The sequence below is a fragment of the Eschscholzia californica genome, unplaced genomic scaffold, assembly GCF_041429995.1.
Source record: "Eschscholzia californica isolate CP2 unplaced genomic scaffold, dmEscCali1.0.p SCAF_4, whole genome shotgun sequence".
Taxonomy (NCBI): domain Eukaryota; kingdom Viridiplantae; phylum Streptophyta; class Magnoliopsida; order Ranunculales; family Papaveraceae; genus Eschscholzia; species Eschscholzia californica.
The window spans coordinates 54,168,771-54,194,255 of record NW_028238461.1 but is presented as its reverse complement, the minus strand read 5'-3'; the positions used below and the strand labels follow the sequence as shown (position 1 = coordinate 54,194,255).

The 25,485-nt window shown below is 36.3% G+C and overlaps 4 protein-coding genes, 1 non-coding gene and 1 pseudogene across 9 annotated transcripts; 1 reads left to right on the top strand and 5 right to left on the bottom strand.

Annotated features, from left to right (window-relative positions):
* Window positions 1-925: 925 nt before the first annotated feature.
* LOC147546252 (uncharacterized) lies at window positions 926-4,749 on the bottom strand (annotated as a pseudogene). Its single transcript, XR_015223786.1, has 4 exons — window positions 4,674-4,749; window positions 2,473-4,521; window positions 1,795-1,978; window positions 926-1,704 (listed from the first exon to the last, which is right to left on the bottom strand). The product of XR_015223786.1 is annotated as an uncharacterized LOC147546252 (transcript).
* Window positions 4,674-16,601, bottom strand: LOC147546250 (uncharacterized). Of its 3 annotated transcripts, XM_086636665.1 has the most exons (5): window positions 14,375-16,601; window positions 14,024-14,205; window positions 13,791-13,918; window positions 12,247-12,352; window positions 11,811-12,090 (listed from the first exon to the last, which is right to left on the bottom strand). In XM_086636665.1, the coding sequence occupies exons 3-5, from the start codon at window positions 13,806-13,808 to the stop codon at window positions 11,879-11,881; spliced, it is 336 nt and encodes a 111-aa protein (XP_086492791.1). In that variant the 5' UTR covers window positions 13,809-13,918; window positions 14,024-14,205; window positions 14,375-16,601; the 3' UTR covers window positions 11,811-11,878. The 3 variants fall into 3 exon arrangements, with proteins under 3 accessions (XP_086492790.1, XP_086492789.1, XP_086492791.1); XM_086636664.1 differs by lacking the exons at window positions 13,791-13,918; window positions 14,024-14,205; window positions 14,375-16,601 and adding exons at window positions 4,674-4,749; window positions 12,528-12,746 and having other exon boundaries at window positions 11,880-12,090; XM_086636663.1 differs by lacking the exons at window positions 13,791-13,918; window positions 14,024-14,205; window positions 14,375-16,601 and adding exons at window positions 10,794-11,135; window positions 12,528-12,741 and having other exon boundaries at window positions 11,880-12,090.
* On the bottom strand, window positions 8,653-10,157 carry LOC147546251 (protein SLOW GREEN 1, chloroplastic-like). Its single transcript, XM_086636662.1, has one exon. It carries the CDS (start codon window positions 10,017-10,019, stop codon window positions 8,976-8,978), a length of 1,044 nt encoding a protein of 347 aa, XP_086492788.1. The 5' UTR covers window positions 10,020-10,157; the 3' UTR covers window positions 8,653-8,975.
* Window positions 16,602-16,659: 58 nt separating the features above from the next.
* On the top strand, window positions 16,660-16,819 carry LOC147546249 (U12 minor spliceosomal RNA). The gene has a single exon (XR_015224479.1). It is a non-coding gene; the product is annotated as a U12 minor spliceosomal RNA (small nuclear RNA).
* A 215-nt stretch (window positions 16,820-17,034) lies between these two features.
* On the bottom strand, window positions 17,035-19,176 carry LOC147546248 (12S seed storage protein CRD-like). Its single transcript, XM_086636660.1, has 4 exons — window positions 18,758-19,176; window positions 17,998-18,490; window positions 17,448-17,678; window positions 17,035-17,354 (listed from the first exon to the last, which is right to left on the bottom strand). The coding sequence occupies exons 1-4, from the start codon at window positions 18,951-18,953 to the stop codon at window positions 17,201-17,203; spliced, it is 1,074 nt and encodes a 357-aa protein (XP_086492786.1). The 5' UTR covers window positions 18,954-19,176; the 3' UTR covers window positions 17,035-17,200.
* A 253-nt stretch (window positions 19,177-19,429) lies between these two features.
* On the bottom strand, window positions 19,430-23,620 carry LOC147546247 (metal tolerance protein 5-like). 2 transcript variants are annotated; one of them, XM_086636658.1, is made up of 6 exons: window positions 23,009-23,620; window positions 21,590-21,699; window positions 21,248-21,493; window positions 20,671-20,751; window positions 20,341-20,571; window positions 19,430-19,970 (listed from the first exon to the last, which is right to left on the bottom strand). In XM_086636658.1, exons 1-6 carry the CDS (start codon window positions 23,181-23,183, stop codon window positions 19,620-19,622), a joined length of 1,194 nt encoding a protein of 397 aa, XP_086492784.1. In that variant the 5' UTR covers window positions 23,184-23,620; the 3' UTR covers window positions 19,430-19,619. The 2 variants fall into 2 exon arrangements, with proteins under 2 accessions (XP_086492784.1, XP_086492785.1); XM_086636659.1 differs by having other exon boundaries at window positions 22,618-23,144.
* Window positions 23,621-25,485: the final 1,865 nt, after the last annotated feature.

The following is a 25,485-nucleotide window of genomic DNA, read 5'->3' as shown; positions in this document are numbered from 1 at the left end:
TGGACTCGTGTCCGAAGGGTCTGAGCGTGTGCCTCGCCTGACTAATAGCAAGTCGGGTTAGACTTACAAAAACTGTCTCAAAGCCTGTGCAGCTCTCTAATTTAGGAGGTGTCAAATAGGTCGCGCTGACTAAACTGTCGTAGTTACCCCTAAGGGCAACTCGACCTAAGCCCCTCAAACCTAGGCATACTTAATATCTAGACTAACGCTAGTTACCTTGTAGTTGCGATGATTTCTGGTTTATTTTTGGTATTTATACTTACAACGTAAGAGATCGGTCTATACATTTGTCGGCCGGATAGAATAATTTGAATATCTATATCTCTTTATTTGATTACTTTGTAATGTCGGACAAAATTTAGTCATCTCCAAGCATCATCTTTATTAGATTTTTTTTTGGATGTTCTTTGTAATATGCCATTATTCCATGGCCTAAACTAGTTGCTGGCACCAAATATGAATCTGATTCTTCCGTTCCACTCAAAATGGTAGATAGGTATCAAATTTATCAAGGTCCCACATTATTTGGATATGTCGAATAAATTCCAAGAAAAGTGAAAGAGATATTTTCATATTATATGCAAAAGGAAAATAACCCTTTTTGGATTGAGGGTTTGATCAAAACTTGATCTAAAAATCAAGTACAACCCAACCTATACGATCCACTTAAAATGGGATTATTTCGCATCTGTAATCGTTAAGAAAACTATCGATCAACTGCTAGTACTTTTTTTCTATAGGAACATCCGCAAATTTTTTATTTTCAAGTCAATGTAAAGATGTTCAACAAAAAAAAAAAGTCAATGTAAAGATGAAAATGAAATAATCTGCATACTATATGTTCGTATAATATTTTTCGACAACCGATATAATGGTCCTATGGTCTTAGTATTGTTGAATCAAATGTTATGGATCTTACGACAAGTTCCCGACTCAATCAGCTAGACGCTGAACCTTCATTTATTCCTCTTAGGAATCTAAAACCTAATACATTTACTCATATATACGCAAATCCATCGAATACAAAAACCAGGTTTCAGTTCGAACTCTCTATATACTTATGACAATTTCAGCTATAAGCTCATCCATTAACAATCTTTCTATTTCTCTACCAAATATATCGATCTCGTCTTCCAACTCTAACCACCTTATCTCCTTCCCTAACACCATTGCATTATTCACTGACTCCTCTTCTCTATCTCCCTTCTCCTCCTCACTTGCCAGTACCCTCCATAACTCTTCCTCGATCGGTTCGTTCCTCTCTCCTCCACTGATTTTTCTTCTACTGTTTATCCATGGAAGTCGATTCTTTTCTTGCTGCTGGATAATTTCAAACAACCCAGTGTTTATTCGATCAAATAATAATTTCCTTTCTGATCTTGGCCATCTCGCCTGCTCTCCGAACTTATTTTTCTCTAGTTTATCAAAAAACAGGAAGACCTACTGAGTAATCTGGTGAATGCCATGATGCCAATGGCATGCCACATTCTTTGTCGAGAAATTCTGATTCGGCTAGCACGTCAATTAGGTAGGAGAAGTCCCTGCTGTTTTCATCTCTGAGTCTTAGCATTAATTCCTCTTTTTCACTTGGGAATCCATGAGACTGTTCTTCATCTTCTTCGTCACTTGAGACATCAATTTCAATATCATCCGAGTATGTATCTGATGTTTCTAACTTCAAAAGTTGTAGTTGCATTCGGAGACCTGGCATAGAGAAGAATATGACTGTAGATATAAAGAGGAAACTCGAAAAAATGGATAAAACTTTGAAGAGAAGTGGCTTAGTTTACCAACCTTGGAGATCAGCACTAACACTCTCAAAACAATCAGAACCAGGTGATGCTTCATCTGCAAATGGAGGTTCAAGAACGGAAACAGGACTAGTGTGTTCATCTTCCTTGGAGATCGGTGGAGAATCTGGTTCAGTAATGGGGAAGTTTGAAGTACTCGAACTTTCTTCTGGTGCTTTTGTTAACTCCTGGAATATTATAAAGATCCATTAGGAAAAAAATTGCTCAAGAAATACTGTCATACTTAATTGGTGCGTGGACGGAAGTGCGAGAGCGTAATGCTTCCCCAGTTATAAAATAAAACTCAAGCCTCCTCCTGAATCATATCGAACACAAAAACTAAAACAGGTTGAAATAATTCTGACTGCCAAGACGTGTAAATTGCATTCATAAAACATGATGGTAGAAATCACGTTGACATTGTATTTGTAGCCATGAATTTCCAAATTCACACTAAATCGGATCAAATATACTGAAACCAGAAAATGTTTAACTGAAAAAGAGAACAATGGAAAAGGAGAACCGGAACTAAATTTTATGGTTGCAAACTAGGAAGTGGGTGGCTCAATCTTAATCAAGTATGGTCGAGAGGAAGACACACATTCAAAAGGAAAAAAAGTATGATCAGAGATTTAATGCTTATCTGATTCGCTGAAAGCTCACTATAAGAGAGAAAACAAACCTCAGGTACTGAACCATCTTCACCGTTCAAAGAAATTCTTCCATCTTTCTGTGGTGGTGTACTCGCTGTCGTTTGAGGCATCTCAAGGCTTTCAATAGACATTTCTGCATTCTCTGGCATAACAGGTGCAATTTCATCAGTAAGTGATATTGTCGCATCTACATCACCATCCCATTCAGCAAGAGGGGCGCTTTCCCTATCATCAGTAACTAATACGACTGATCCGTTCCCTTCAATAATTTCTGTTGGTTCACAGGGTTTCAGTTGAGATTCATGTACAGCTAGATGATTCTCTCTGTTTGCATGGGAAAAAGAATTTGATTTTTTCCTGCCGGATCTTATGCTTCTCTGAAAGAAAATATCTTCTAGGTGGTCGAGCCCGGTCCTCTTGGAATGATACGATCCCCGAAAGCCACTCTCTTTCAGAACTGAATGCCTTTTACTGCCACTAGGTTCATCATTTATATTTTTTCTCAGAATCCCATAAATAGTAGAGGAGGCTGGAAGAGATCTGGACCTGGGAAGGGCTCTGGCACATTCATCTTTCCGACCATCCCTACTGCTAATACCCAAAGGAGTATCCCATTTTGCAACTCCATTGTTCCAAGTCGATCTGTCAGTGAAACCTTCCTGACCGAACATGGGCTCCAAATTGGTGGGCCTTGTTTCTCTATCAGGCATAGCAAGCATTTCACCCAGTGTACTTCCCTGACCAACTTTTCTTGCTTCCCGAAAATCATGAGTCAGTTTTAAGCGTTCAGAGATACGCTTCTTGGCTTCCTTAGAGACAGATGACTCAGTTGAATAGAAAGTTGATGGACTGTAACTGCTTTTCCAATCACGGAGGTGTCTAGAAACTTGTGGCGTCAACACAGTTTCATCTGCCATGCCGTTTACAGATACTGTACATGAGCTCTCATCCCCAGCATAACCTCCAAGCCTTGAGCTTAAAGCTTTTGAAGAACTGTTGCTTCTCACACTATTTCTCATCTGCCTTGTGATTTCCTTTGCAAATTCCCGGGACACTTGAGCCCTGTTCTTCAAAAGTTCAACTTCTCTCGGTGAGTTTCTCTGAACCCCCTTTTCAGCATATAAATCCCGATTCTCAGAACTTCGGTGCTCTCTATGCTTACTGTATCCTGAATGACGAACTTCCTCTCTATGCTTAGTGTAATCTGGATGAAAACCTTCTGAAGATTTTGGAAATGACACAGATGTTGCTTCATTTCCCCATTCTCCAATAGTTGGCTTTAGTACAACAATTCTTGTAGGGAGAAGGGACACCTCATTGTTTCTCTCAAATTGAGTTTCCGATGTCTTGCTTAACAAGTGACGATTGTGTTTATTCTCGGCGCGACTAACAAAACCATGTTCAGGATCCTGACTATAGTCTGCCTTCCACTGTTTTTCCTCCAATTTCGAATATATTTCGCTGTTCTCATACTTGAGAGAATTAGATGATTTCAAGATAGTAATGTGACCTGCCCGTGGTGGGGGCGGAGTACCCTGAAGATCATGGAGATGTTTCTTGAACAGAGAATCTGGTTCTTGCAAAAACTTCAATAAAATGTCCTTATTGGAGTCTAGCACTTCCAGAGCATCATGAAATTCCTTGGAGTGATGAAGCTTCTCTTCAGTTGAGAAACGTTTCGCGTCCATAAACTTCTGCCGGATCCTTTCGATCTTAGTCTCGCATACCTTCGGGTTCATCCCTGTCTCCTTTGGGACAGGTGACTTTATTCCCTTTCCTGCGTGTGATGTTTCCAATACTTCATACACATCCTTGAATTCTTTCTGCTCTTTTTTCTTCACCCTAGATGACCAACCATTACGGGATGAGGTTCGTTCGACAAAGCCTATAGATGCTGTTTTTTTCAGATAATTCTCTGAGAACTTTTTCTGTTGTTTCTGAACAGGTTGTTGAGGTGGTAGTGTATCAAGACCCATCAAACGTGCAATAACACTCGGTGGACGTCGTCTGGATTCCATTTCCTTCGCCAACTCTTCTACTTACTCCCCTAGAAGGACCTTGCCTGAACCAATTGCCAACTAAGCAAGCAAGAGTCCAGTAAGCACAAGATACAAGACATCAAATTTTTAACAAAAAAAAAAAAACCACTTCAAAACACTTTTCATTAAGTTAATGCATAACAGAGCATGTAAATCGAGAAATTACATGACAGAGAAATTGAACAACTTACTGAATTTTTCTTGATTCGAACACTACTGCAAGAACCCGTATCGGATAATACCTCTGAAGCATCTAGAAGATGTATTCTGATCCAAAAGATTCCATGGAAATAAATACGTAATCATGAAGATAATAATATGGAAAGAAGTAAAAAAAAGGCCTTTAAAGCATAATCAAAAGGCAGCATAGGAAGAGACAAGATTTTCCAAAACTAACAAATGGGAGGTAAAAAATCTATAAGATCTTAAGCTAAAATCAAATTAAATTAAAGACTAGTCATCTGAAAACCCTAGAATCAATTGGGAGAAGGATAAAAGAATATTAATCAAACTCAATATCACAACAAAGTAAATTGAAATACCAATAATAGTAGTAATAATCCTTTTTGCAGTGAAATATCAAACTTCAAAGAGAATATGAACAAAGTGCAATAAAATCATTATATACAGCAGAAAAATAAAATAAAATAAAAACTAAACCTAACAGATGAAGTATACTGCTGTATTGAGAAAATAGTACTAGTATGAATCGGGAAGAAAACAGGTAAGAGAATGAAGTTGGAAACCCTAGAAATGTGAATTATCTCACCTGGAGAAGATGAAGAATCAAGTTAGTTGCAGAAGATGGATAGTAAGTAGTATATATATATTTTTTTTTAACCTAAATGGACATTCATTCATTCCTAGTAGTGGTAGTTATTGTTTAGCTGAAATCTCTCTCTGACTCTCTCTCTCTCTCTCTTGATTTTCAAACATTTTTAAAAAATTGAAACATAAAACTACTAGTAGATCGGAAATCACGGCGAAGTTACGAAAGATAAGAAAAGGAAGGATCCGCGGGAATCATCATTTAAATTATTGTTTCTATGAAATCACGAGGAAATTGAATATGATGATGTGATCATATATATTACTACTAGTAGTATTTTGAAACTTTAATTTCAATCTCTCAAAAAGAACTACTAATTACCCCCCCGAGACAGAGAGATAGAGAGAACAGTGAGTGACTTAACCAAAAGAAGACATTAATGGCCGTCTCTACTCCTTCTTTGTTTCGCGCTTATTACTAAAAAGGAAAACCGGTATTTCTTTTCTCTAATTTTACCTTCCACTCCACCCGCGCGGGGGCAAACAACTGACCCGGCATCCAAGTCTCACCTCTCTCTCTCTCTCTCTCTCTCTCTCTCTCTCTCTCTCTCTAATTCCTAATTTTTACCCAAGGGTAGGGTGGGTCGCCAACAAACGACTATGCCAGTGACCACTCTCCTCCGGCGTGAAGAAAAAGAAGAGAATTGGTGTTGGGGACATACAAGACCACCTAGTCAATCAAATTTTCTACCCAAACTCTTTCTACTCTATGCAACTTTGTATTCTCCATTCCCTAAAGGGGCCAATCAACTTTTACTATTGCCCAATTTAGTTAATCATTTTTAACTCCCCACAGACTCTCAAGTGTCTCAAGGTAGACTACAATCGCTAAGAGCTTTGAAGATTAGTCTACACAATCCTATAACATTTTAAAATTATGAAATATCTAGGGATTATTCTAGAATTGCACAAAATTGCTTTTAATATAATAGCAAAAGTCAATTTAAATACTCAAACACGCTTAGTGCATATCTTGTAGGTCCCAAATTTAGGTAGCGGGTAACCTAATTACATGCATTACTATATAAAATATCAACCTAAAAACCATTTGATAATCTTTAGATACTAAATTTTGATTTAGAGAGACTTTTGATATAGAGATGACTTCACCTTTGCTTGTAAAGAGACTACTAAAGAGGAGGCATAGTCCATCATTTTTGGGTATTCATTTGTTCCTTTATTTTCACAAAAGGGACCACTCAAATCTCATATTTTGTTATTTGCATTCAAATCACCCTTCATTTTCTTACCCAATGGCTTTAGTACTTATCTTTCTTTTGTCCATAATTCAATGGATGTATCACTATCACCAATTCTTCCCCCAAATAGATACGTATCCAAGACAGATAAGGAGACTTGGTCAACAAATATAAACCTGTTAATGATGCGGTTCCGCTTTTGACACTCAAACCCAAATCAATGGAACCGGCTTCAGAGTTTTATTCTTGACGAATGTCATCAAACCCACATTAAAGGGCTTAAGCATGCACCTACAACCTAAACTACAAAAGCTCCCCAAGGCGATGGGAGACTGTCAAAATAAGCAAATTAAAGGAGGATATTTTCATATACTAGAACCCCTCATTTGTCATAAAGTAAACAAGAAACAATAGCTCCCTAAAAACGAATTAAAGACAAGTTTTCATGAGGCAGGGTGTGTTCCAAGTAATCCAACCACACTCACAAATCTAGGGTTTTTGTTAACAAACAAGATAACATCCTACATTTTTTTTTTTTGAAATGCTACATTTTAACTCTTTAGGAAATACCCACCTACTCTATTATACATTTATATAAGCATTGCCTTAAATCCATATGAATAAATACAAAACAAGACTACTACCAACTTGAATATCACACCCCACCAAACAATAAAAAAATCAATCAAGTTTTAGAAGTTTAGTGATATTGCAAAATAAACGAAAGAACGACGAGCATTAGTCAACATCTATACAACCTTTACTATAAAAGTGCTTGTTTCAATCTGATTATTCAAATCATATACTTCTTTCCTCAATCCTACACGCTTTAAATTCCATTTTTTTTCGAAGATAGTCATAGGGGAGACAAATAGTAGATGCCCATAAATAAGGTGCATGAGTATGAACATGGTTTATATTAATAAGATACGACACAATTTATGAAACAGCTCATCCCAAAATAAATATTACTAAAAAGAAAAGTCTATCAAATTATCATTGACATGTTAATGGGAATTAGTTAATCAAGTATGGAGATAATGATGATGATTATGTGAAAAGAACAACTCTCATAATATATACTTTGACATCATCGTCTACTACCCAATTGTACGTATCGTATATTTATACAATAACCTGCACAAATTCCCTATTGACACATATCAACTACCAGTCTACCACTGTTATATCGTTCGGAAACAAATAACAGTACCAAGTGCCATAATAACAGTCACTATATGATAACTTAGTGATCCAATTGTGTCGGTGCCACAATTACAAGTGACAGAACGATCTCAAGATCGTTTCAAACTACTTGACTAATGAGTTTGTTTGTTGGTATGTGACGTGGTGGTGGTGGTCTGGTCAGTGGTGAGAGTCAAACGAACAACATGATTTGTTCGGGTGACCCCTAACATGAACTAGATTACATATCTACTCTAGTATGTGTTATGCATCCTTCTAACAAGACTATTCAACGTTCAGAAAATGTAAACCGACCTCTATACATATGTTATAGCATTTGTTCGACCTGTTACTAAGAATTTGAGTTCCTTTATTCTACTAGGATTTGGTATTGTACTTGAAATCTATCTAATATATTTGTTTTTTCTAAGAGTCTTAGATCCCGAAAGTGGTCATTGTGGAATGTGGAGAAATGCTAGTTATATACTTACTAGCCCGCTTACTAACTTCTCCAAGTTCCGCAAATAGTTGGTTGGTCAAGTGGTTTTGAATTAATCAACCAAGCTCATAAATACCGTGAGGTCCGGAGCCAAAATTTCGCCTCCCGCAGATCGTACTACTCTTCGTATTGACCCACGTTCGCCTAGGTCCAATGCAAGTGTTTCTAGCTAGCCTTAGATCGCATTACTAAACAAAAGATTTAACAAATCATCACTAAAATCATTTCAATCGGTTTTCATCCTAATATGCGTTTTATCCAAATCACTTAAACTACTTCAAATGCACTAGTAGTAAGTGATTTGATCTTTGTATTCTCATAACTCATCCATCTCAATGTCTGTCAAATCGAAACTACCCTTATTTCTACTAAAAACATCCCATATTCAAAATTGACAGATTCTAGCTCGACAAGAATGAATACATAAATCAAGATGCATCGACAAAATCCTAGCAGACATTTAAAGACAAACCCATGTTTCAGATTGTATTCCTCATTTGCAAGTAAACTATAACAATATTCGAGCTCAACTAACTCTAACTACGACCTAAAGACTATATATATATATCATATATATGTTAATTGTTGTTGTCTTCATAGCAATTACACGATACTAACACGAATACCTAAAAACTCATAGAACTATAGTTCATAACAAAATGTAGACATGGAAAGTTAACATACTTTCTGAAACTAAGAAGAACCCAAAATCAGCCATACCTAATTCTGCAACTCGTCATCTTCTCATGTTCGAGATAGAGCAAGACACCATCAATTTAACTTCACATCTTCTGATTTTCTACTGCTTGGGATAAAAATGTTGCTGCTTTCAAATGTTCTTCGAAAAACCTAGAATAAGGATGCCCTTTCGGAACTAATCTTCGATACTTTTGGAAATGTTTATCAGCTTCATCTTTCTTATTCAACAGAGTATAAATCATACCCTGACAGAGATAAGGTCTAAAATCTCTAGGGTCTTCTTTAACAAGTTCTTGATGAATCTTCAAAGCTTCAGTATATTTCTTCTGACCAACCTTAACCTTGGCAACTAACAATTTGAGATCTCTTAAATCATCTTTCTTCTTTTCCTTCTTGCACATTTCCATGGCATTTTCAATTCTCTTCAAAATGTTTTCTAATTCACTAGTTTCAGACTTAACAGCTACATTTACAAGTCCCTGATAAGCTTCAACAAATAAAGGATCTTTAGCAAGTAGTTCTTCAAACCCTAATTTTGCCAATTCGACTTCTCCCAAGTTGCTGAATAGATATGATTTGAAAAGAACCCATTCTTTCTCAGTGGGTTCGAGTTCGATTAACCTATCGACTATTGAGATAGCTTCTTCGATTTTCCCAAGTTCGATTTTGACTTCCATAACTGCTTTAAGGGCTTTGACATCGTCTGGGTGGGAACTCAAATACTCATCTAGGGTTTTTTCTTTCTCTTCTTCTTCATTTGTAGTAGAAATTTCTTCTTCTAGGGTTGATTGAGGAATAGGAGAAGCTATAGAGGGTTTATGAACCCTGTTGAAAAAGAGAGCAGTAGTAGCGATGGTTAAACAGGTGGTTTTGAGGAGAGATGAAAGTGGGGTTAGGGTTTCATGTAGTGGTGGTGTTGGTGGTGGATTATTTTTGTTAGGGTTTTGTGATGGTTGATGAAATGATGATGCTCTGATGAGAGATGATGTTTTGGGTTTGGAGAGGGATTGAAAGGAGATGGTGGTGGTGGTGGTGGAAATGGGTTTTGAAAACGGAGAAAGATTACTATGGTGATTCAGTTTCAGAGAATGCTGAAAGTTTTGGTTGATTCCAGCAAATGACTCCATTTTTCTTCTGGTTTTTCTCACAACTAAACGAGAGAGTGAGAGAGAAGGCAGAGAGTGAGAAGTACTGAGAATAAAGAGCCTACGAATTTGAGAGGGAACTTTTATGGGCGCCACCAGTTTCACCTGGCCCAACAATGGCTAAAGACACCAAGTTAAAATTTGGAGTTTCAAAATTGGGAAATTTTAGATGCTACTCATCATTTTGGTGTTTCAAAAAAAAAGGAATCTTTTGTTGAAGTCAAAAGATATGTGAGTGGTCACACGTGATAATGTTGACATAAATTCGAGAACTGCTGAGGACATCTTGGAAGAGGTTGAAATCCATGATTACTGAATTTGAGTTATTAAAAATACAAATAATAATAATAAAAAGTTTGTCAGATTTTAAACTTCATGTTGTTGGGTTTTCGACACTTAACTTATGCGGTTATCATGTTTGTCACATCTTGATTTATGTGCACAGGACGTGATGTTTTACGTACTGTGGTGTGGTGTGGTGTGGTGGTTAATATTTCTGGCCCATATTGTGTCTGTATCAAAACAATGGTAATGCTTTGCGCATAAAATCAGGTTGCCATCCAACTGTGGAATGCCAGATTTGAATTTAAAGTCTCTCCTACCTCAATGACATCCAATACCGGCCTAGGCCTAGTGGGGTTAGACTCCGACCAACATTAATATTGGGAAGGTAGTAAAATGTCCTTAAACAAATTTGGACAAGACTCTTTATACAACTTTTGTTTTGGGAAAAAAATCACATTTTTTTAGTCTTTTATATCCTTCAAATTTTTATAATTTGCAACTGATTACAAGAGAATAAAAAGAAGTTAGGGTGGCAGCTGCTTGCAAGAGAATAACAAAAAGTTTAAAAAAGATTGCAAAAAACATAGATTTACAACTTTTGATTTTTAACCCATCAAAATAAAACTTGTTTTTTAACTTAAAGAAAACTTTAAATTGGTCTTTGGCCCGATTTCTTCATGTCACAACGTACCCATGAGGCGAGCCCGTGTTGTAATGTGATAAATAGGAAAAAGAAAAAGAATAGGTACTGATGGGTGCCCAAACCCAGCCCCGGTATCACCCCTCTCCATCTCTGTTAAAGACTTCCCAGAACTACGAAGCAACCATTAGTCCATTCAATCAATCTATTATAGGAAAATTAACTTGAAAAAAAATGCTATATTTATAATCATAAGATTCCATGACGAATTGACAATACAACAAATATATGTACATTTTATTAAGAGAAATTACACACCAACAAGAACAAATAACTACCACAATTTCAAGTAAAAGAACTACAAGATCATTACACACCAACAAGAACAAATAACTACCACAATTTCAAGTAAAAGAACTACAAGATCTCGACGAATGCCCCGTCAATCTTTATCCTTCACGTGTTGTTTACCTTTCAGTTCTCTTTTTCTCTCTAAAGCTCGTTAAACAGACTTTTTTCAACCACTAACGATCACGACCTACATATAAAAGAACCATGGACCACCACTTAACCCCATTAATTCCCCTAACCTTCTTCTCTCTTACCCAACTTCGTTCGTTTTCTTGTCATTCGATTATTCCTACCAAGTACACAGTACCCCCACTTGACCCGCTTCTCTTTCTCGTTCGTTTTTTTCTTCCTTTTCAATCTTCTTTATTCTTAGTTTCGATCTACTATATATACATATATATAATATATGAACCTAAGAAACCTAGCTTACAAACAAACTCTAGTACTGATAACAAATAAGAGAGAGAGAGAGAGAGAGAGAGAGAGAGAGAGAGAGAGAGAGAGAGAGAGAGAGAGAGAGAGAGAGAGAGAGAGAGAGAGAGAGAGAGAGAGAGAGATAGTAGTACTAGTCAGTGTCTTCCTTCTTATGGCGTTGGGATCCTCCTGATGATGATGATGATGATCTGCAACTAGGTGAAGACGAAGAAGACGAATCCAAGAGTATCTGTTGAATCTTTTGAGTGGTTTCCTTTTCAGACATAATCCCTCCAACCCCTCTGTCGTTCCTTTTGTATGCCTCGAAGAACTCCTTATTCTCTTTCTCAAGTTCATTCCACACTACATGACATACATATAGTTAGTTCACTACAATATGATCATTATAAAAAAACAATATAAAGGCTATGACAGTTTGAATTATGAGATGACGACTAGCTCGTTTTGAAAAAAAAAAAAAGATAAAGTGCTCGATATATAAGATGGATCATGATTTACCTGTGGAAGTAATGACAGGTACTATATTTGCATGCTTAGAGAGAGCATCTATACACTCTTCTTTGGTCATATGGAAAAGAAGACACTTCTCTATCAAGTGCTGCACCTACATAAATAACAATAACACCCCATGCATAATTCATCACACAATAGATCAATTAAAGATAATGAAACTCGCCCGTCAAAATTTCAGATACCCATTCATAAAAAACAACGGCGAGGAGATGTATATATTCAGATCAATAAGAATATATATGCATATGTATATACATAGTTTTTACCATATGGATATAAGAGGCAGAAGAAGGGTCGCCCATGGACGATACGTTTCTAATCTCTCCTAGTCAAAATCTTTTTATTGGATCATGAATATGTTGAAGACAAGAATGATCAAACTGAGGAGAAGATCAAGTGAAAGAATGATGAGGGTGGGAAGAAAAGCTTTGATCAATAAATAAACAAAAAGGGAGGAGATCTTATTAGTAAAGATGAAGGAAGCTTTTTTTGTTTTGGTTTTGGTTATTGTTCTTTTGGGTGGGGGATGATGGGGTGGGGCCAATTGTCCCACGTGGGAGATAAACCATTATTGGTTGAGAAGGGATTACCAAGATTTGTAAGTAACCTAATCAGCCTCTCTCTCTCTCAACTCTAACTCTTAACTCTCTCTCTCTCTCTCTCTCTCTCTCTCTCTCTCTCTATCTTTCTAGTAGGAAGAAACTAGGAGGTGACCTCTTGTGGCACACCCTTCACGTGATGAGTGGGGTCCCTTTCATTCTTTGATCCAACTCAACTCAGTATGAGCTAAAATTCTTATATCATCTCATGTTCCTTGATTCCTTACTCTCTCTCTCTCTCTCTAAATACTACCTCTGCAAGATTGGCCTGGCTCTGCTTTGCTATCCTCTCATTCTTGATAAGCTCTGTCCTTTCACCCTCTCTCATCTTTCTACCATACAAAGTTAGGAAAAACATGCTAATTCTATAAACATAATGAATGTGCTTTGATCATGAGCAAGACCATCACAATGCTATACTGAAAATGAGTAAAAACCAAACCATATTTAGCCCCACTTTTCCGATAAGGATATAAAACTAAGACTGTATATTTATATAATTGTGTATTCATAACAAAGCCAAAACTAAGGTTTATACAAGAAAATAACATAAAATCGGGCACCGAAAGATAAAGAAAAAGACAATAAGAAAAAGCCTAAAATGTGACCAAAAAAATGAACAAATTGATCGAAAATATCAGTGTTTTGCCATTTGGACCTCTAACACCCACTTGGAAGATTTGGAGTGTAGATTATAGATAGGAAATCCAATCAAAAGGAATATAAAAAAAATGATGATTTTTGGAAATTATAAAATTATGTGAAATACCTTCCATTATTTAGACAGAGACCCATCTAAATTGTAATATTTGTTGTTACAAAACAAAATTATATTGTCTTGATTCTAAGAATAGTGCCGAATTGTCTTTCCGATAATTCCGCTTATCAACAAATTTTCTGTAAAAAAGAGTAGAGAGCAGTCCTCCTTACCAGAAAAACCAAAAGCATGAGTGTCCAAACAAATAGGATTCCTTTCTATAATTGTTCCACATATTTGCAATAAATTCTCAACCAAGATTCAAATTCTGCTCCTGCCAAATCAGTCATATAATTCAGACCTGCAAAAGTAAATAGTACCCGTCGAATCACATCAATAACATATATTCATGTTTCCTTGCAGTAATAGAGCAAGGAATTTAGCTCTATGGAAGTATATCAATTACCTTTGAAAGTTACCTTAGGAATCTACTCTAACCATCACTTGAGTTTACGATCTTCTCTAGTTGTTAGACCTTGTTAAAACCATATGTGGAATCACACTTAAATGGTCGTAAAGCCTGCTTTTGTGAGGATGGATATTCTCAACAGAAAGAAAGTACTCGATAAAATCAGTCCGTTCTAATTCCTGCAGTTTCAAATGTCAATTGAGAATTGAAAATAACATTTGTAGCCAAGAAACATAAACTTTCGGTAAACTTTCAATAGGTGTAAAGATTAAACAGTACAGAAATTTATTGCAACAAGGTTTGTTTTGGAAATGTCAGAGTGTTTTAATAGAGGACCAAGAATCTCACCACTCAAAGATGTGGACAGCAAGACACCTTACCACCCTACCAGAGAAGGCTTCGAACATGAAAGAAGGTCTCTTCAGATGGGAGATCGTTCCTCAAGTAGAAAACTATTCATTGTAAAAATTGATTTACCTCCAACTACACTCAACTTTCTAATATTTACATCCTACTATTGCTAACAGGCAATAATCCAATAGAATGAATTTCAAAAGAAAGAACAAAGAAAATAAACGGAAAAAGAAAGAGAGAACAGTAAATTATACTCCCAGTTATCTTACACGAACATTATCTTGGACACGAAAGCAGTATCTTATGTTTAAAGTAGTAATGGTAACCCAGCAACTAGAATTGATAACGGCATGGTTTTATTTTATCCTCCAAGCAATTACTTATGAAAGAAAGCCTCTTTATTCTGCATACTGTGATGATATATAAGAAAACGGATCCCAAATGAGACGATTGAATAGACAAATGGTGGGCAGATTAGCTGATCCTTATCAGAAGCCTAGTTGTTAAAACTTGTATAATCAATGACAAGGATATTAAGACAGAGTACGAGCAAGAAGCAAGGAAAAAAAATTACAATGTTCTTAAAATGTTAATTTATCTGATGTCTGATACAAAAACTTGGGGTCATAGCAATTGCTCAATGTAAAAAAAAAAAAAAAAAGAGTCCGAGCAACTATGTATTGAAAGACATTATGAACCAAACACTTTATAGTACAAATATCGACAAGCTTAGTTCCGATACTTTTCACAACAGATGGAATTTGAATGAAGGAAATGAATAATCTCGCTTATGGTTTATTATATTCTAACCTTATCTTGATTGTTACACGTCAAGAAATTGGTAACATCAATAAGACCTCTTAAAGTCTAACTTATTGGTTCAAGTGGGCATTTACAACCTGAAGAGAGCTCAAATCGACCCGACTATCCTTCACTTATTGGTGCCTCTCTGAATGAGGATTTGTCTTTTTTCCTTTAAAAGGAATTAAGAAAGATTGAATCCACATGGTGATCAGGCAACACATGAGAAAGCTAAATGACGAAGTAACATAAGACTATTCATTTTGGAGCGCTCCCTGATTACTTCAATATGTTTGCTAAGACGTCCTTTTCACAAAACATTCACAACAAATAGCCTTACAAACTAAAAGTGCATTATTAAATTGATCTTTTGGGACTCTATTCTGAAAATGGAGGTGATATATAGCATGAATAGTGAAAATAGGGCAACGCGTCAAATCATGATAGAAACTGGCGGTACTCGCTTAATACGAGTATTAAAACACACCAGCACAGAATGCTTGCGCTCGTGAACTGAAATCTTCAAAAAAAATACAATAGAGACCATCAGAGCCATGTAAATACAGAGTTGAGCAAAGGAAACATTATATATATACAACGGTCATGTATGGCCCAAAAATCTGGGCAAACCAGAGTTCGAGGGCTAATGTTGTCGGCCCAGATTTTCCAAGCAACTCTAACATGCTTGAGAAGTCTGAGTCGACCACATCAACCGTCTGGGCAAACCAGAGCACGACGGCTGATGTGGTCGGCCCAGATTTTCCAAGCATCTCTAACATGCTTGGAAAATCTGGGTCGACCACATCAACCGTGAAGCCTTTGGCCGAGATTTTGGGACATACATCAATATATGTGTGTGTGTGTGTGTGTGTGTGTGTGTGTGTGTGTGTGTGTGTGCGCGCTAGCGTGTGTACACAAATTACAAACCACAGCAGAGTGAGCAAAGAAAACATAAGAAGTAGAGCAATGAAGCTTAATGAAAACAATTTAGTTCATATATATAAGTAGAAAAAGTCCAAGATTTGATATAAGAAGTTAGAAAACTATCTAAAAACATAACTCTACCCATGCATGACAATTTCTTAGCAAACCTGGGTAGCCGATCCATGCTGAAACTAAAAGATAAAACAAGTCAAATGAAGAAAACTGGAACAAGAGATCAAATAACATGTTATTATAAAATCACCTAAAATTGATCGATACCCATAAATAATTCATAGTATTTCAGAACTGCTAATATGAATTGATTGTGGGGGGGAATCATACTCATATTAAAATCCAAATTCATAACAATAGACAGGAGGATCTAGGGTTTATTGGAGGGGGGGTGGGGGTGGTTTAGGAATTTTAGTATGATATAGTAGAAGTTTTAGTTAGAGAGGTATAAAAAGAAGAAGAATAAACCCACATCGGTTAGAATAGAGAAAAGGAAGAGGTTGGGAGTCCTTTATAAAGGGAAAGAGTAAGAATGTGAAAAATTGCCTTAAACTAATGAGTAAGGAAAACAAAGCGAACGGTGGGAGCCGGACGCAGCGCTAAGCAATATAGAATGCGCATCAATTTATGGAGGGTTTATAGGCTGGCCGAGTGTTGACGCTGCTTACTTTTGCAGAACTCTCTCGTGCGGGCCTCCCAACCACCCCACCCCCAATTCTAAAATTCAAATTTTAATTACCTATGTGGGACTAATAACTCTCTCTATATTATTATGTCCATTTGTATTTGTATTGTTGTTTAGATCTAAGATGACTTGACTCTGAGTTCATACATCTTCAGCACGATAACCGCCAAATTAGGTTTATAGACCAGAAAGAGTTCATGTGTTGTTACGGTTGTAGTAATATTTTGTGGGGGAAATAGCGTTTCCGTCCCATTATTTCGTAAATCTCCAGAAAGTAAAAAGCATTTAACTAAAAATTTAATCAATCTATATTAATACTAAACCAAACAAAAACCCTGAAGGAGACTAAAAAAAGAAAAGAAAAAAAAAATCTAACGTTCTTCATATGATTCCAAGTCTTAATTTGGTGGGGGGAAGAAGATGGCATCAGCAGTTCTCTTCGAACGAAAATGCTTCTCGATTTCTGGTGCCACATCAAAGGAAGCCTCGAGAACTTCAGGAGATAAAGCTTTCCAAACTGATGTCCTTCCTGCTAAGTGACTAAATATCGGGCTGCAATTTCAATTCAAATTATTAGAATTTATAACAACAGAAAGAAGTTTTCAATAATATGAACATTATAAGATCATGGGTTAGTAAACTTACTTAGGAGTTGTGATAATGGAGAACCATTCCATACCATCTTCATCAGCTATCTTTGAAACCACAAAGAACCTTGGAACTATAAACAAGTTACCAGCCTTCACTCTTGTTTCTAGAACACGGCGACCGTCTACTCCAACAACTTGAACGCGCCCACTTCCTCTAATGATGTATGTTACTTGGAGAGCCGAGTCGCATGAGAAACCTGGCGAACACATCGCTCCACCATCCAACCTAGAGATAGGGAGGGAGAGAGATTAGGACAGTATAGAACACTTAAACATAACAAAAAGGTGAAGGCCATCTTAGCCTTAGGTTGTGTTTATTTTCTCCATCGTATAAATATGGCTCGCCTGGATCTGAATCGTCTGACTCAAATTGATCTAAAGTTAACCCAAAACAGTGAATTCAGACGAGACAGACATCAGGAATAAGAAAAAAAGCACACGAGTCTAGTCAATACGATGACTCAGATTTCAGGGTGGAAATTAGAGTTCGAGTCTTACTGTTTATAGAACAAAAAAGTAACATAAAAGTTATATCGTAATCAAACCTGACAAGATCAGCACCAAGTCCAACTTCCCCAACCAAAGGCAAATTTTGAGTATTCAAAACCACAACTCGACCGCCATCTTTAATATCAACATCTAGAGGAGCTTCTTCACAATTCAAAGCCATTCCTTTTCGATCCTCTTCCTCTGGTTCTGGCATGTTAACGCCGTTACCAAGCTTAACAATGCCACTCTCTTTTTGGCTTCCGACTAGTGCCTTCACTTCATCTTCTTTCAAATCCCAAGCTCTTCCAACAAACTCAGTTGAAAACCCAGTAAAAATACCATTAGAACCAGTGAGAGAGAATTCAGTGAATTCACCAACTTTGTGGGCTTTTGATGTATCACCCAAGAAGAGAACAATGAGTTCTGTGTCATCTCTGTTGTACCACCAAGTAACTACACCAAAAGGAAGAGCAATTGCATCACCCTTCTTGATTGAAATCACCTTCTCTTTCTCAGCTTCTGGAAGAACAATCCCTGCCCTACCACTACCTGAAAACATACAAAAGATTGATATAAAGTTAGCTCTAGTGTTTTTTCAATTCTTAAGTCAGATCTGAAATCTGACTCAAAGTCTGAATTTGCTTCAGTCATGTTTCATAATGTTTGTTTTTGTCAGACTCGTCATGTCACTGAGTAGATTATTGGGATTGATACTGGGTCTATTTTATTCCGGTGATTCAGATTCAGACAATTAGACAATCACAGAAAAAAAAATACAGAAACCGAATTAATGATATAATGAGAAGAGATAATTACCTTGAAGAACATAGGCAACTTTTGCAGAATCAGAATAAGATGGAAGAGAGAAACCATTCTTGTTAAGGACTAGTTTGGAAGCACCAATGTTTCCTTCACGAAGCATGGGTAGTTCAGAAGAAGACCAAGACATGTATGATCCTCCATCTCCACCGTACAATGTTTTTGCCAACTTTGGGGTCAAATCAATCTCCATTGTTATGCTACTATTAACTTTCTCTCACTAACTTGATGAAGAAGAAGAAGATGAATTTGCTTGATGGAATGGAGGGTTTAATTTATAGGCAAATTTGAAGATAGAATCCTAGCAGGATTGAAATTTTTGAACGAGAAAAGATAACTACAAGTTAAAAGTACTTTGAGTAGGAGTAGAATTACCCAAGTAGATAATTCTTTGATTAAGAAAATTTATCTGAATTAGGAGTCCAATTTTGATACCCCTCCTTAATCAGGACCATGTCACTGGCGGTCTTATATGACGGATTTTCGAGTGGATTAAAACGGGTCCCTAGTTAGCGTGTATAACGAAAAGGGTCAGTAGATGGTCTTATTGGTGTCCTGCTAGAACCCACTGGGTAAGACCGGATCAGGCTCAATTTGCCCCAGGCCTTAGGCGGTCCAAGCGGTCACCTTCAAGTCACAGGCTCGTAGACCGTTTTCACGGCCCCTATCTTAACAAGGGATGATTTTGATTAAACCAATACAGTATAATTAACAGCTTATTACTTACATACTATTATAATTTTTTCATTGATTTAAAATTATAATGAGAACGTGAGTGGAAGCCAACTAGGCATGGAGTTTTAAGAGAACCCAAAGGTTTGCAACTTTCTCTCTCTCTCTCTTCTTGTTATTCCTGAGCTTAAGAATGATGACCCTGGGCATGCTCAGGTTTGTGGGTAAACTCATAATCAAGATGAACAAAGGCACGTTCAATCTCAGGTAATCGTTCGAGCTTTTCTTGCAAGGATTCTCCGATATCATGTGCCTCTTTCAATGGCATATCAGATGCCAATACGATATCAACTTCGACAAAGTAGTGAGACCCGAACGTGTAAGCGCGTACTGTGTCGATGTGTCTAATGGCTTTGTGATGGTTCCAGCAGAGGTATGTTAGCTTCTGCAGATATTCAGGTGCTGCTGTTCTGCCTACGAGAGAGTTCACGTTTTCAAGCACTGTTACTGACCATGTCCTGATTGTGTATAATGATAACTGCAAAAGGGATTTAAGATCAACTTAATATATCAATCGAAGAGAAATTATGATTTATGCTCACATGTTCTCGTTCCTACGAATACCTACTAAGGCAAACATCAAATTAAATACTCATCGTTCGACGTAAAGATATGTCAGAGACTTTTCTCTATCTCACACACATAGACACCCGTTCGACATAAACACGTGAGATATGAAATCTGACTCGAGGTTTGAATTTACTCAAGTCAGATTTCAGAAAGTTTGTTTCTATCAGACTCGTCCAAATCACTGACTTTGGTTTCATTCCAGTCACATGACTCAGATTCCGACGAGTCATACTCCGACACTAAGAACAGACGACGAGAATATACAACATATAACTTACAATAATAGCTCCAACGGGGTCCATCCAGTCATCGAAGTAGTTTGCAAGTAGTGCAGCTATTAGGCCAATGATGTTGGTGACAACGTCAAAGAAATGATCCTGGGCATAAGCTTTGACAATCTCATTCGTAAAAGTACGACAGTAAATCATCAGGCAGAACTTCACGATTGTTACAGACACCATGATGCCAATTACCCAATATTGTTGCTTCTTGCTCAAGCTGAAATCATGCTGAATAGAGAAGATAGAAGTCGTATATGGTTTATTACAATAGCACACATTGGCACCAAAATTCAAACTTTCGTACCGAAAGGGTAACTACGCACTTACATGAGTTAGCAGTGTACGAACAGACTCGAGGATAATCTGCAGCCCGAGCGTCGCCATGACAGAAGCGAAAACAAGGATTCCCTGAACATTTCCTTATTTTTAATCACAAATAAAAGAATTGGTATCTGAACCTTTAACATTCAGCATAAACATAGGATATAGTGTGTACCCAGGATGAACACAATATTCAGCAAAAACAAGCATGAATACATGTAACTGAGAAAAAGAAAAGGAACTTTCAGTGCCCGGCTCACATACAGTTAGTATTGTCCATGGGAAAACCCGCATTCACATGAACTAGGACTTCTTTTTTGTTCATCAGATTTAATTTTTGGCAAAACAAGAAGTTTTCCCCTTTCTTTCTGCAATTTTATTTCAACAATTTCTTTCCATATACAAGGAGATGTAGTAGTGGCGTAATTACATTCTTGAGACATTCACCTATTTATGAAAAAGAACTCGCCATTAAATTACAAATGCATCAAGACGAGCATCTATAACAAGGAACGAGTATTATCATTCACAAGCTAATATTTGAAGATTATGCGATAGAAAGGAATAAGAGAAAGGAACTAACCAATGGTTGCATTCTTTTCTTTCCAATTGGATATCGATATGGATTAGGAGTCTTCATAGAGAATGCAGTGAACCACAAAATGAAACCCGACAAAAGATCAAGAAGTGAATCCAATGTGGATGCTATAATAGCCAAAGAAGCACTCTGAACAGAGGCAAACACTTTTCCGGCAAAAAGAACCATGTTTGCAATGTTGGATAATCTTATGGCAAGATTCTCGCTGGTAGCTAATTTTTCCCTTTCTTCCTATAAGCGAACACAATAATGATGTCAAATCATGGGGCATAGGATGCACAAAACTGGTCATTAACAAATATAAAGCAATAAAAAGACATCTTAAACCTTTGTCATCCCGGGAAGAAAGCCTCGGTCAGTTAAGGCATCCATTTCGTTAAACCCATCCAACATTTCTACCTGCTGCTGGTAATACTCAGCCACAACATCATCTGGTCCTAAACCCATTTTGAAAAAAAAACTAGTAAGGCATGATCATATGATTTCCAGAACTTACTATTTCATGCTCGCCTGTTCAAGAAAATAAAGAACTAATACACTGTCATGTCGCAGATTATGCCACTACTAATTCATACGATATAAGCTCAAAATTTCATCAATGGTCTTATAAAACAAATAGAAGGTTCTGCTTTTGCATCCCCCCATGGATTATTTGGTTCCCCTTACAGCAAACCCTCATGTTCCCGGCTGGAGAAAATAACTTCTACCCACCGAAGACTTGAAATAATTCGTAACTCATAATTCATAATTCAAATTCCTCTATTTGTTTTCGAAGATTAACTATAAAAGGAAAATGTAATATGAAACTAAATCACTATTTTGCATCAGAGAACTACTTCCAGCCTCCAGCAAAATCTTATACGGAAAACACGGTCTTAAAAATTTCATACGTACGGAGCAGAGGTAATATCAGAATCCAGTATAACAGGAACACAAAATACAGATTAAAAATTAAGGAAAGTAGTGTCTACAATGACCATAAATTTCTCCATTCGAAGCTTCACCTATGGATATGGCAAGAACTCATCAGAGATCTAAAAAGTAGTTAAGAACTACCCGATTCAAAATTCCATCTAACATATGTGAACAATAAGTTGCTCCATGAATTGTATGAAGAAAAAGACTCAAACCAGATAAGAACAACTACAAGTCAATCCCAACCAGAGTGAATTCGGCTAAAAGTGCACCTATAACCTAGCTGCTTCAATTTCACATGCTAGAAGTTTCAACAGAGAATCAGTCATAACCCATAACTCAAATGATAGATTAAAAAGGTCTAAATGACAAATGAACACAGATTATCACTAATAAAAGAAGAAGAAAAAAATGACACCCATTACCCATAAACCCCATACCATTAAGAAAACCAGCAGCAGTTCTTATGTTCTTTATCATAATTATGGTTTCCTCAGTTGCTCGTATAAATCAGTCTAAATCAACCCAACTTCAAACCCTTACTAATAAGAAACAAAATCAATGAAGTAGCTTATAAGGAAAGCTTAATCAAAAGAACAAAATTGATGAAAGTAAAGTACTCTAATAAACTCGTGGAAAAAAACTAAACAAAGAAAGTGAAAGAATAAAGAAACTAAGAATAAATGCAACAAATAAAGTCTTTTTTACTGAAATTCTCAGAACAGAATAGTCAATAACGAATCTTTCTAATTATAAAAACCCAACAAAACAAAAAAATGAAGAATGTGAAGAAGATAATCAGATATATTCAGTAATTCGTTATCATTTTACCTAAACAACCAAGACATTTATGAAACCCATGAAGAGGAGTTCTTTCATTGTTATGTTCTGATCTTTGAATCCCATCAAAGTTTAATCTCCATGATCGTTCTTCATCGTTAGGTTCTGTTAATAGCCCTACTTCCGACTCGTTTTCAACACCATCTGTACTTACCGGATCCACCATTGTTAACAAACTTCACGATCAACAGTGAAGAACACAAAGAAAAAACCCTAGAAATATCAGAGGAGAAGGGAAAATAGAGGTTTTATTTTCTTCCAGCAGTTGGGGTTTAGTTACTATAAAAGTATAGAGAGAGAGAGTAGTCCAGTGTGGTGAGAATCGCGTGATGGATGTGGGGGTATCCATCCACAAGGTTCATGTTTAGTGGAGTTTTATATTTTGAGGATCAAGTGGATTCTAATGGAATAAAAACTTCAAAACCTTCATATTTGGTGTTGCCTTCTCCTTCTTTGAGTCTTGAATGTTTTGTATATGTTCTTCGCTCGTGTTTATATGCTTTATGCGACCTTTGTTCGAATCTTTTACGTGTTTCAGATTCAGTTGAAAAATATTTGTTCGGTACAATGTATGATTGTTTTCCAAGAGTTCAACCTATATTTGTTAGAAAAGAAGGCAAAAGCATTCGTTTATTTTAAATACAAAGATAGAGAGTTTAGGAAACTTCGTATGAACGTTTATTTCCTCATTTCATTTTCCTAGTGTTTGGACCAGATATTTGGTATTTGCGTATTTAACATCATCTTTATCCAATAATGCATGTGGACGACAAAAATAGCTTGCATGTTAGAGCGATGTATAGTTTGTTAAAAATTACCTTTGAGTCCAAAACAAAATTCATTTACATCGGTTTTAGTAATAAAGCGATTGTACAACTATTGTGGAAAAAAGTTGTATAAGGTATGATCGTTTTCAACATTTGCTGTATTTTGGAATTGATAAGATTTGAAAGATAGCCTATAACATTAAGTATCGTATACAAATAAACTTTGACCAAGAAACACCTTATCCGACTAAACTAGCCAACAGTTGATACGTTATGTGGTAGGACACAAACAATAAAAAGAAGGATATTTAGGTTGATCGAAAATGAAAGTTTGTTGGGTAGGTAAGGCAATTCTAATGGTTTTGCTTTAGTACGAAATCATTTTCTTATAATGGTCCCTACTATACTACTATGGAATGCGGCCACAGATACCTTTCGTTCAGGTTTTGGTGTTTGAAGACGAAAAAAGAAGTTTAAGTGGACATCATAAATATGTATAAAATTGATCCAGTTTCAAAATATTTGTACTGGTTGTCTGGTTTAGTGGAATTATGGCCCCACATATAATCCGATTTTTTTTTTCTTTATTGGCATCGATAGTTGTTGATAAGATCGTCATTTCGTGATGACAATGTGTTTCTTTCCACCCGCTTAGACATATATATCTACAAATATGATGTAGGAATAGTTATAGTCCAATTGATTCCACTCCTCTGTTCGTTTATCTCTTCTAGTTACATATGGATGGTCCACAAATAAAGATTAGTTCAGATAGAGTTGCAATAAACTTATTTGAAAAAAAACGTAGTTTTATTGTTTGTAGTCGTTGTGTACTCATACTATATTATCTGTCTATTGAAATCCACACGGTTACTTAGAAAAAAGTAATGTTCGACTAGAGTAACGGTCGTTCTAGCATTTTGTCACTTGGGGTAAATAAATTGAGAAACTATAAAGAGAAGACTTTCTTTTCGTGTAAAGGTTTTCTATTTTGGTTTCGACGACCACTTATAACTGTTCAATTTTACTTAATTGGTAAAAAGTAGTGCCAATAAAACCTTCACATCCACTAAACAAAATTAGTAGGGTGGGCATGTCTTTCTAGGAGAGGCTAAGGTTCAACTTCCCAGACTGATCCACTAAACTCATTTTGAATCGATTCATTCTTTAGTATAATTTTACTTGGATCTTCATAAATTATGTGATATATACTTACAATCTAAAATTACTTGGGCATGTTCAAAATCCACATGAAACTGTTGGATAGTAGTTGATCCACTTTTGTTTCGCCAGAACTCATTATCTTTTGATTCCAAAAAAAAACTCACTATCTTTTAACTTTCAAACTTCAAACGAGAGAAACTAGTGTCTGGTTAAAAGACGAACAAGTTGACTATTGGACGAGGCATTGTCAAAAATACATATGTGAAACTGTTTTAATAAACACAAGTTTTCTTTACCCCAATTTGTTATTCCGTAGTCTTTTTCACGTAATAGACTAATAGTTGTTACAATGATAGTTGATAAAGAGTTACATTGTTAATCGTACTTTCTTATATACTGATAGTTTTCTTACGTACAATTGTTTTAATCTTTTGTTAGATTTTTAGTTCATCTTTTTGGGCCTAAAGCCTGACGAATAAATGCCCTATAACATAACGAATAAAATGGCCTAAAGTCTACATAAACTACTTATTTATA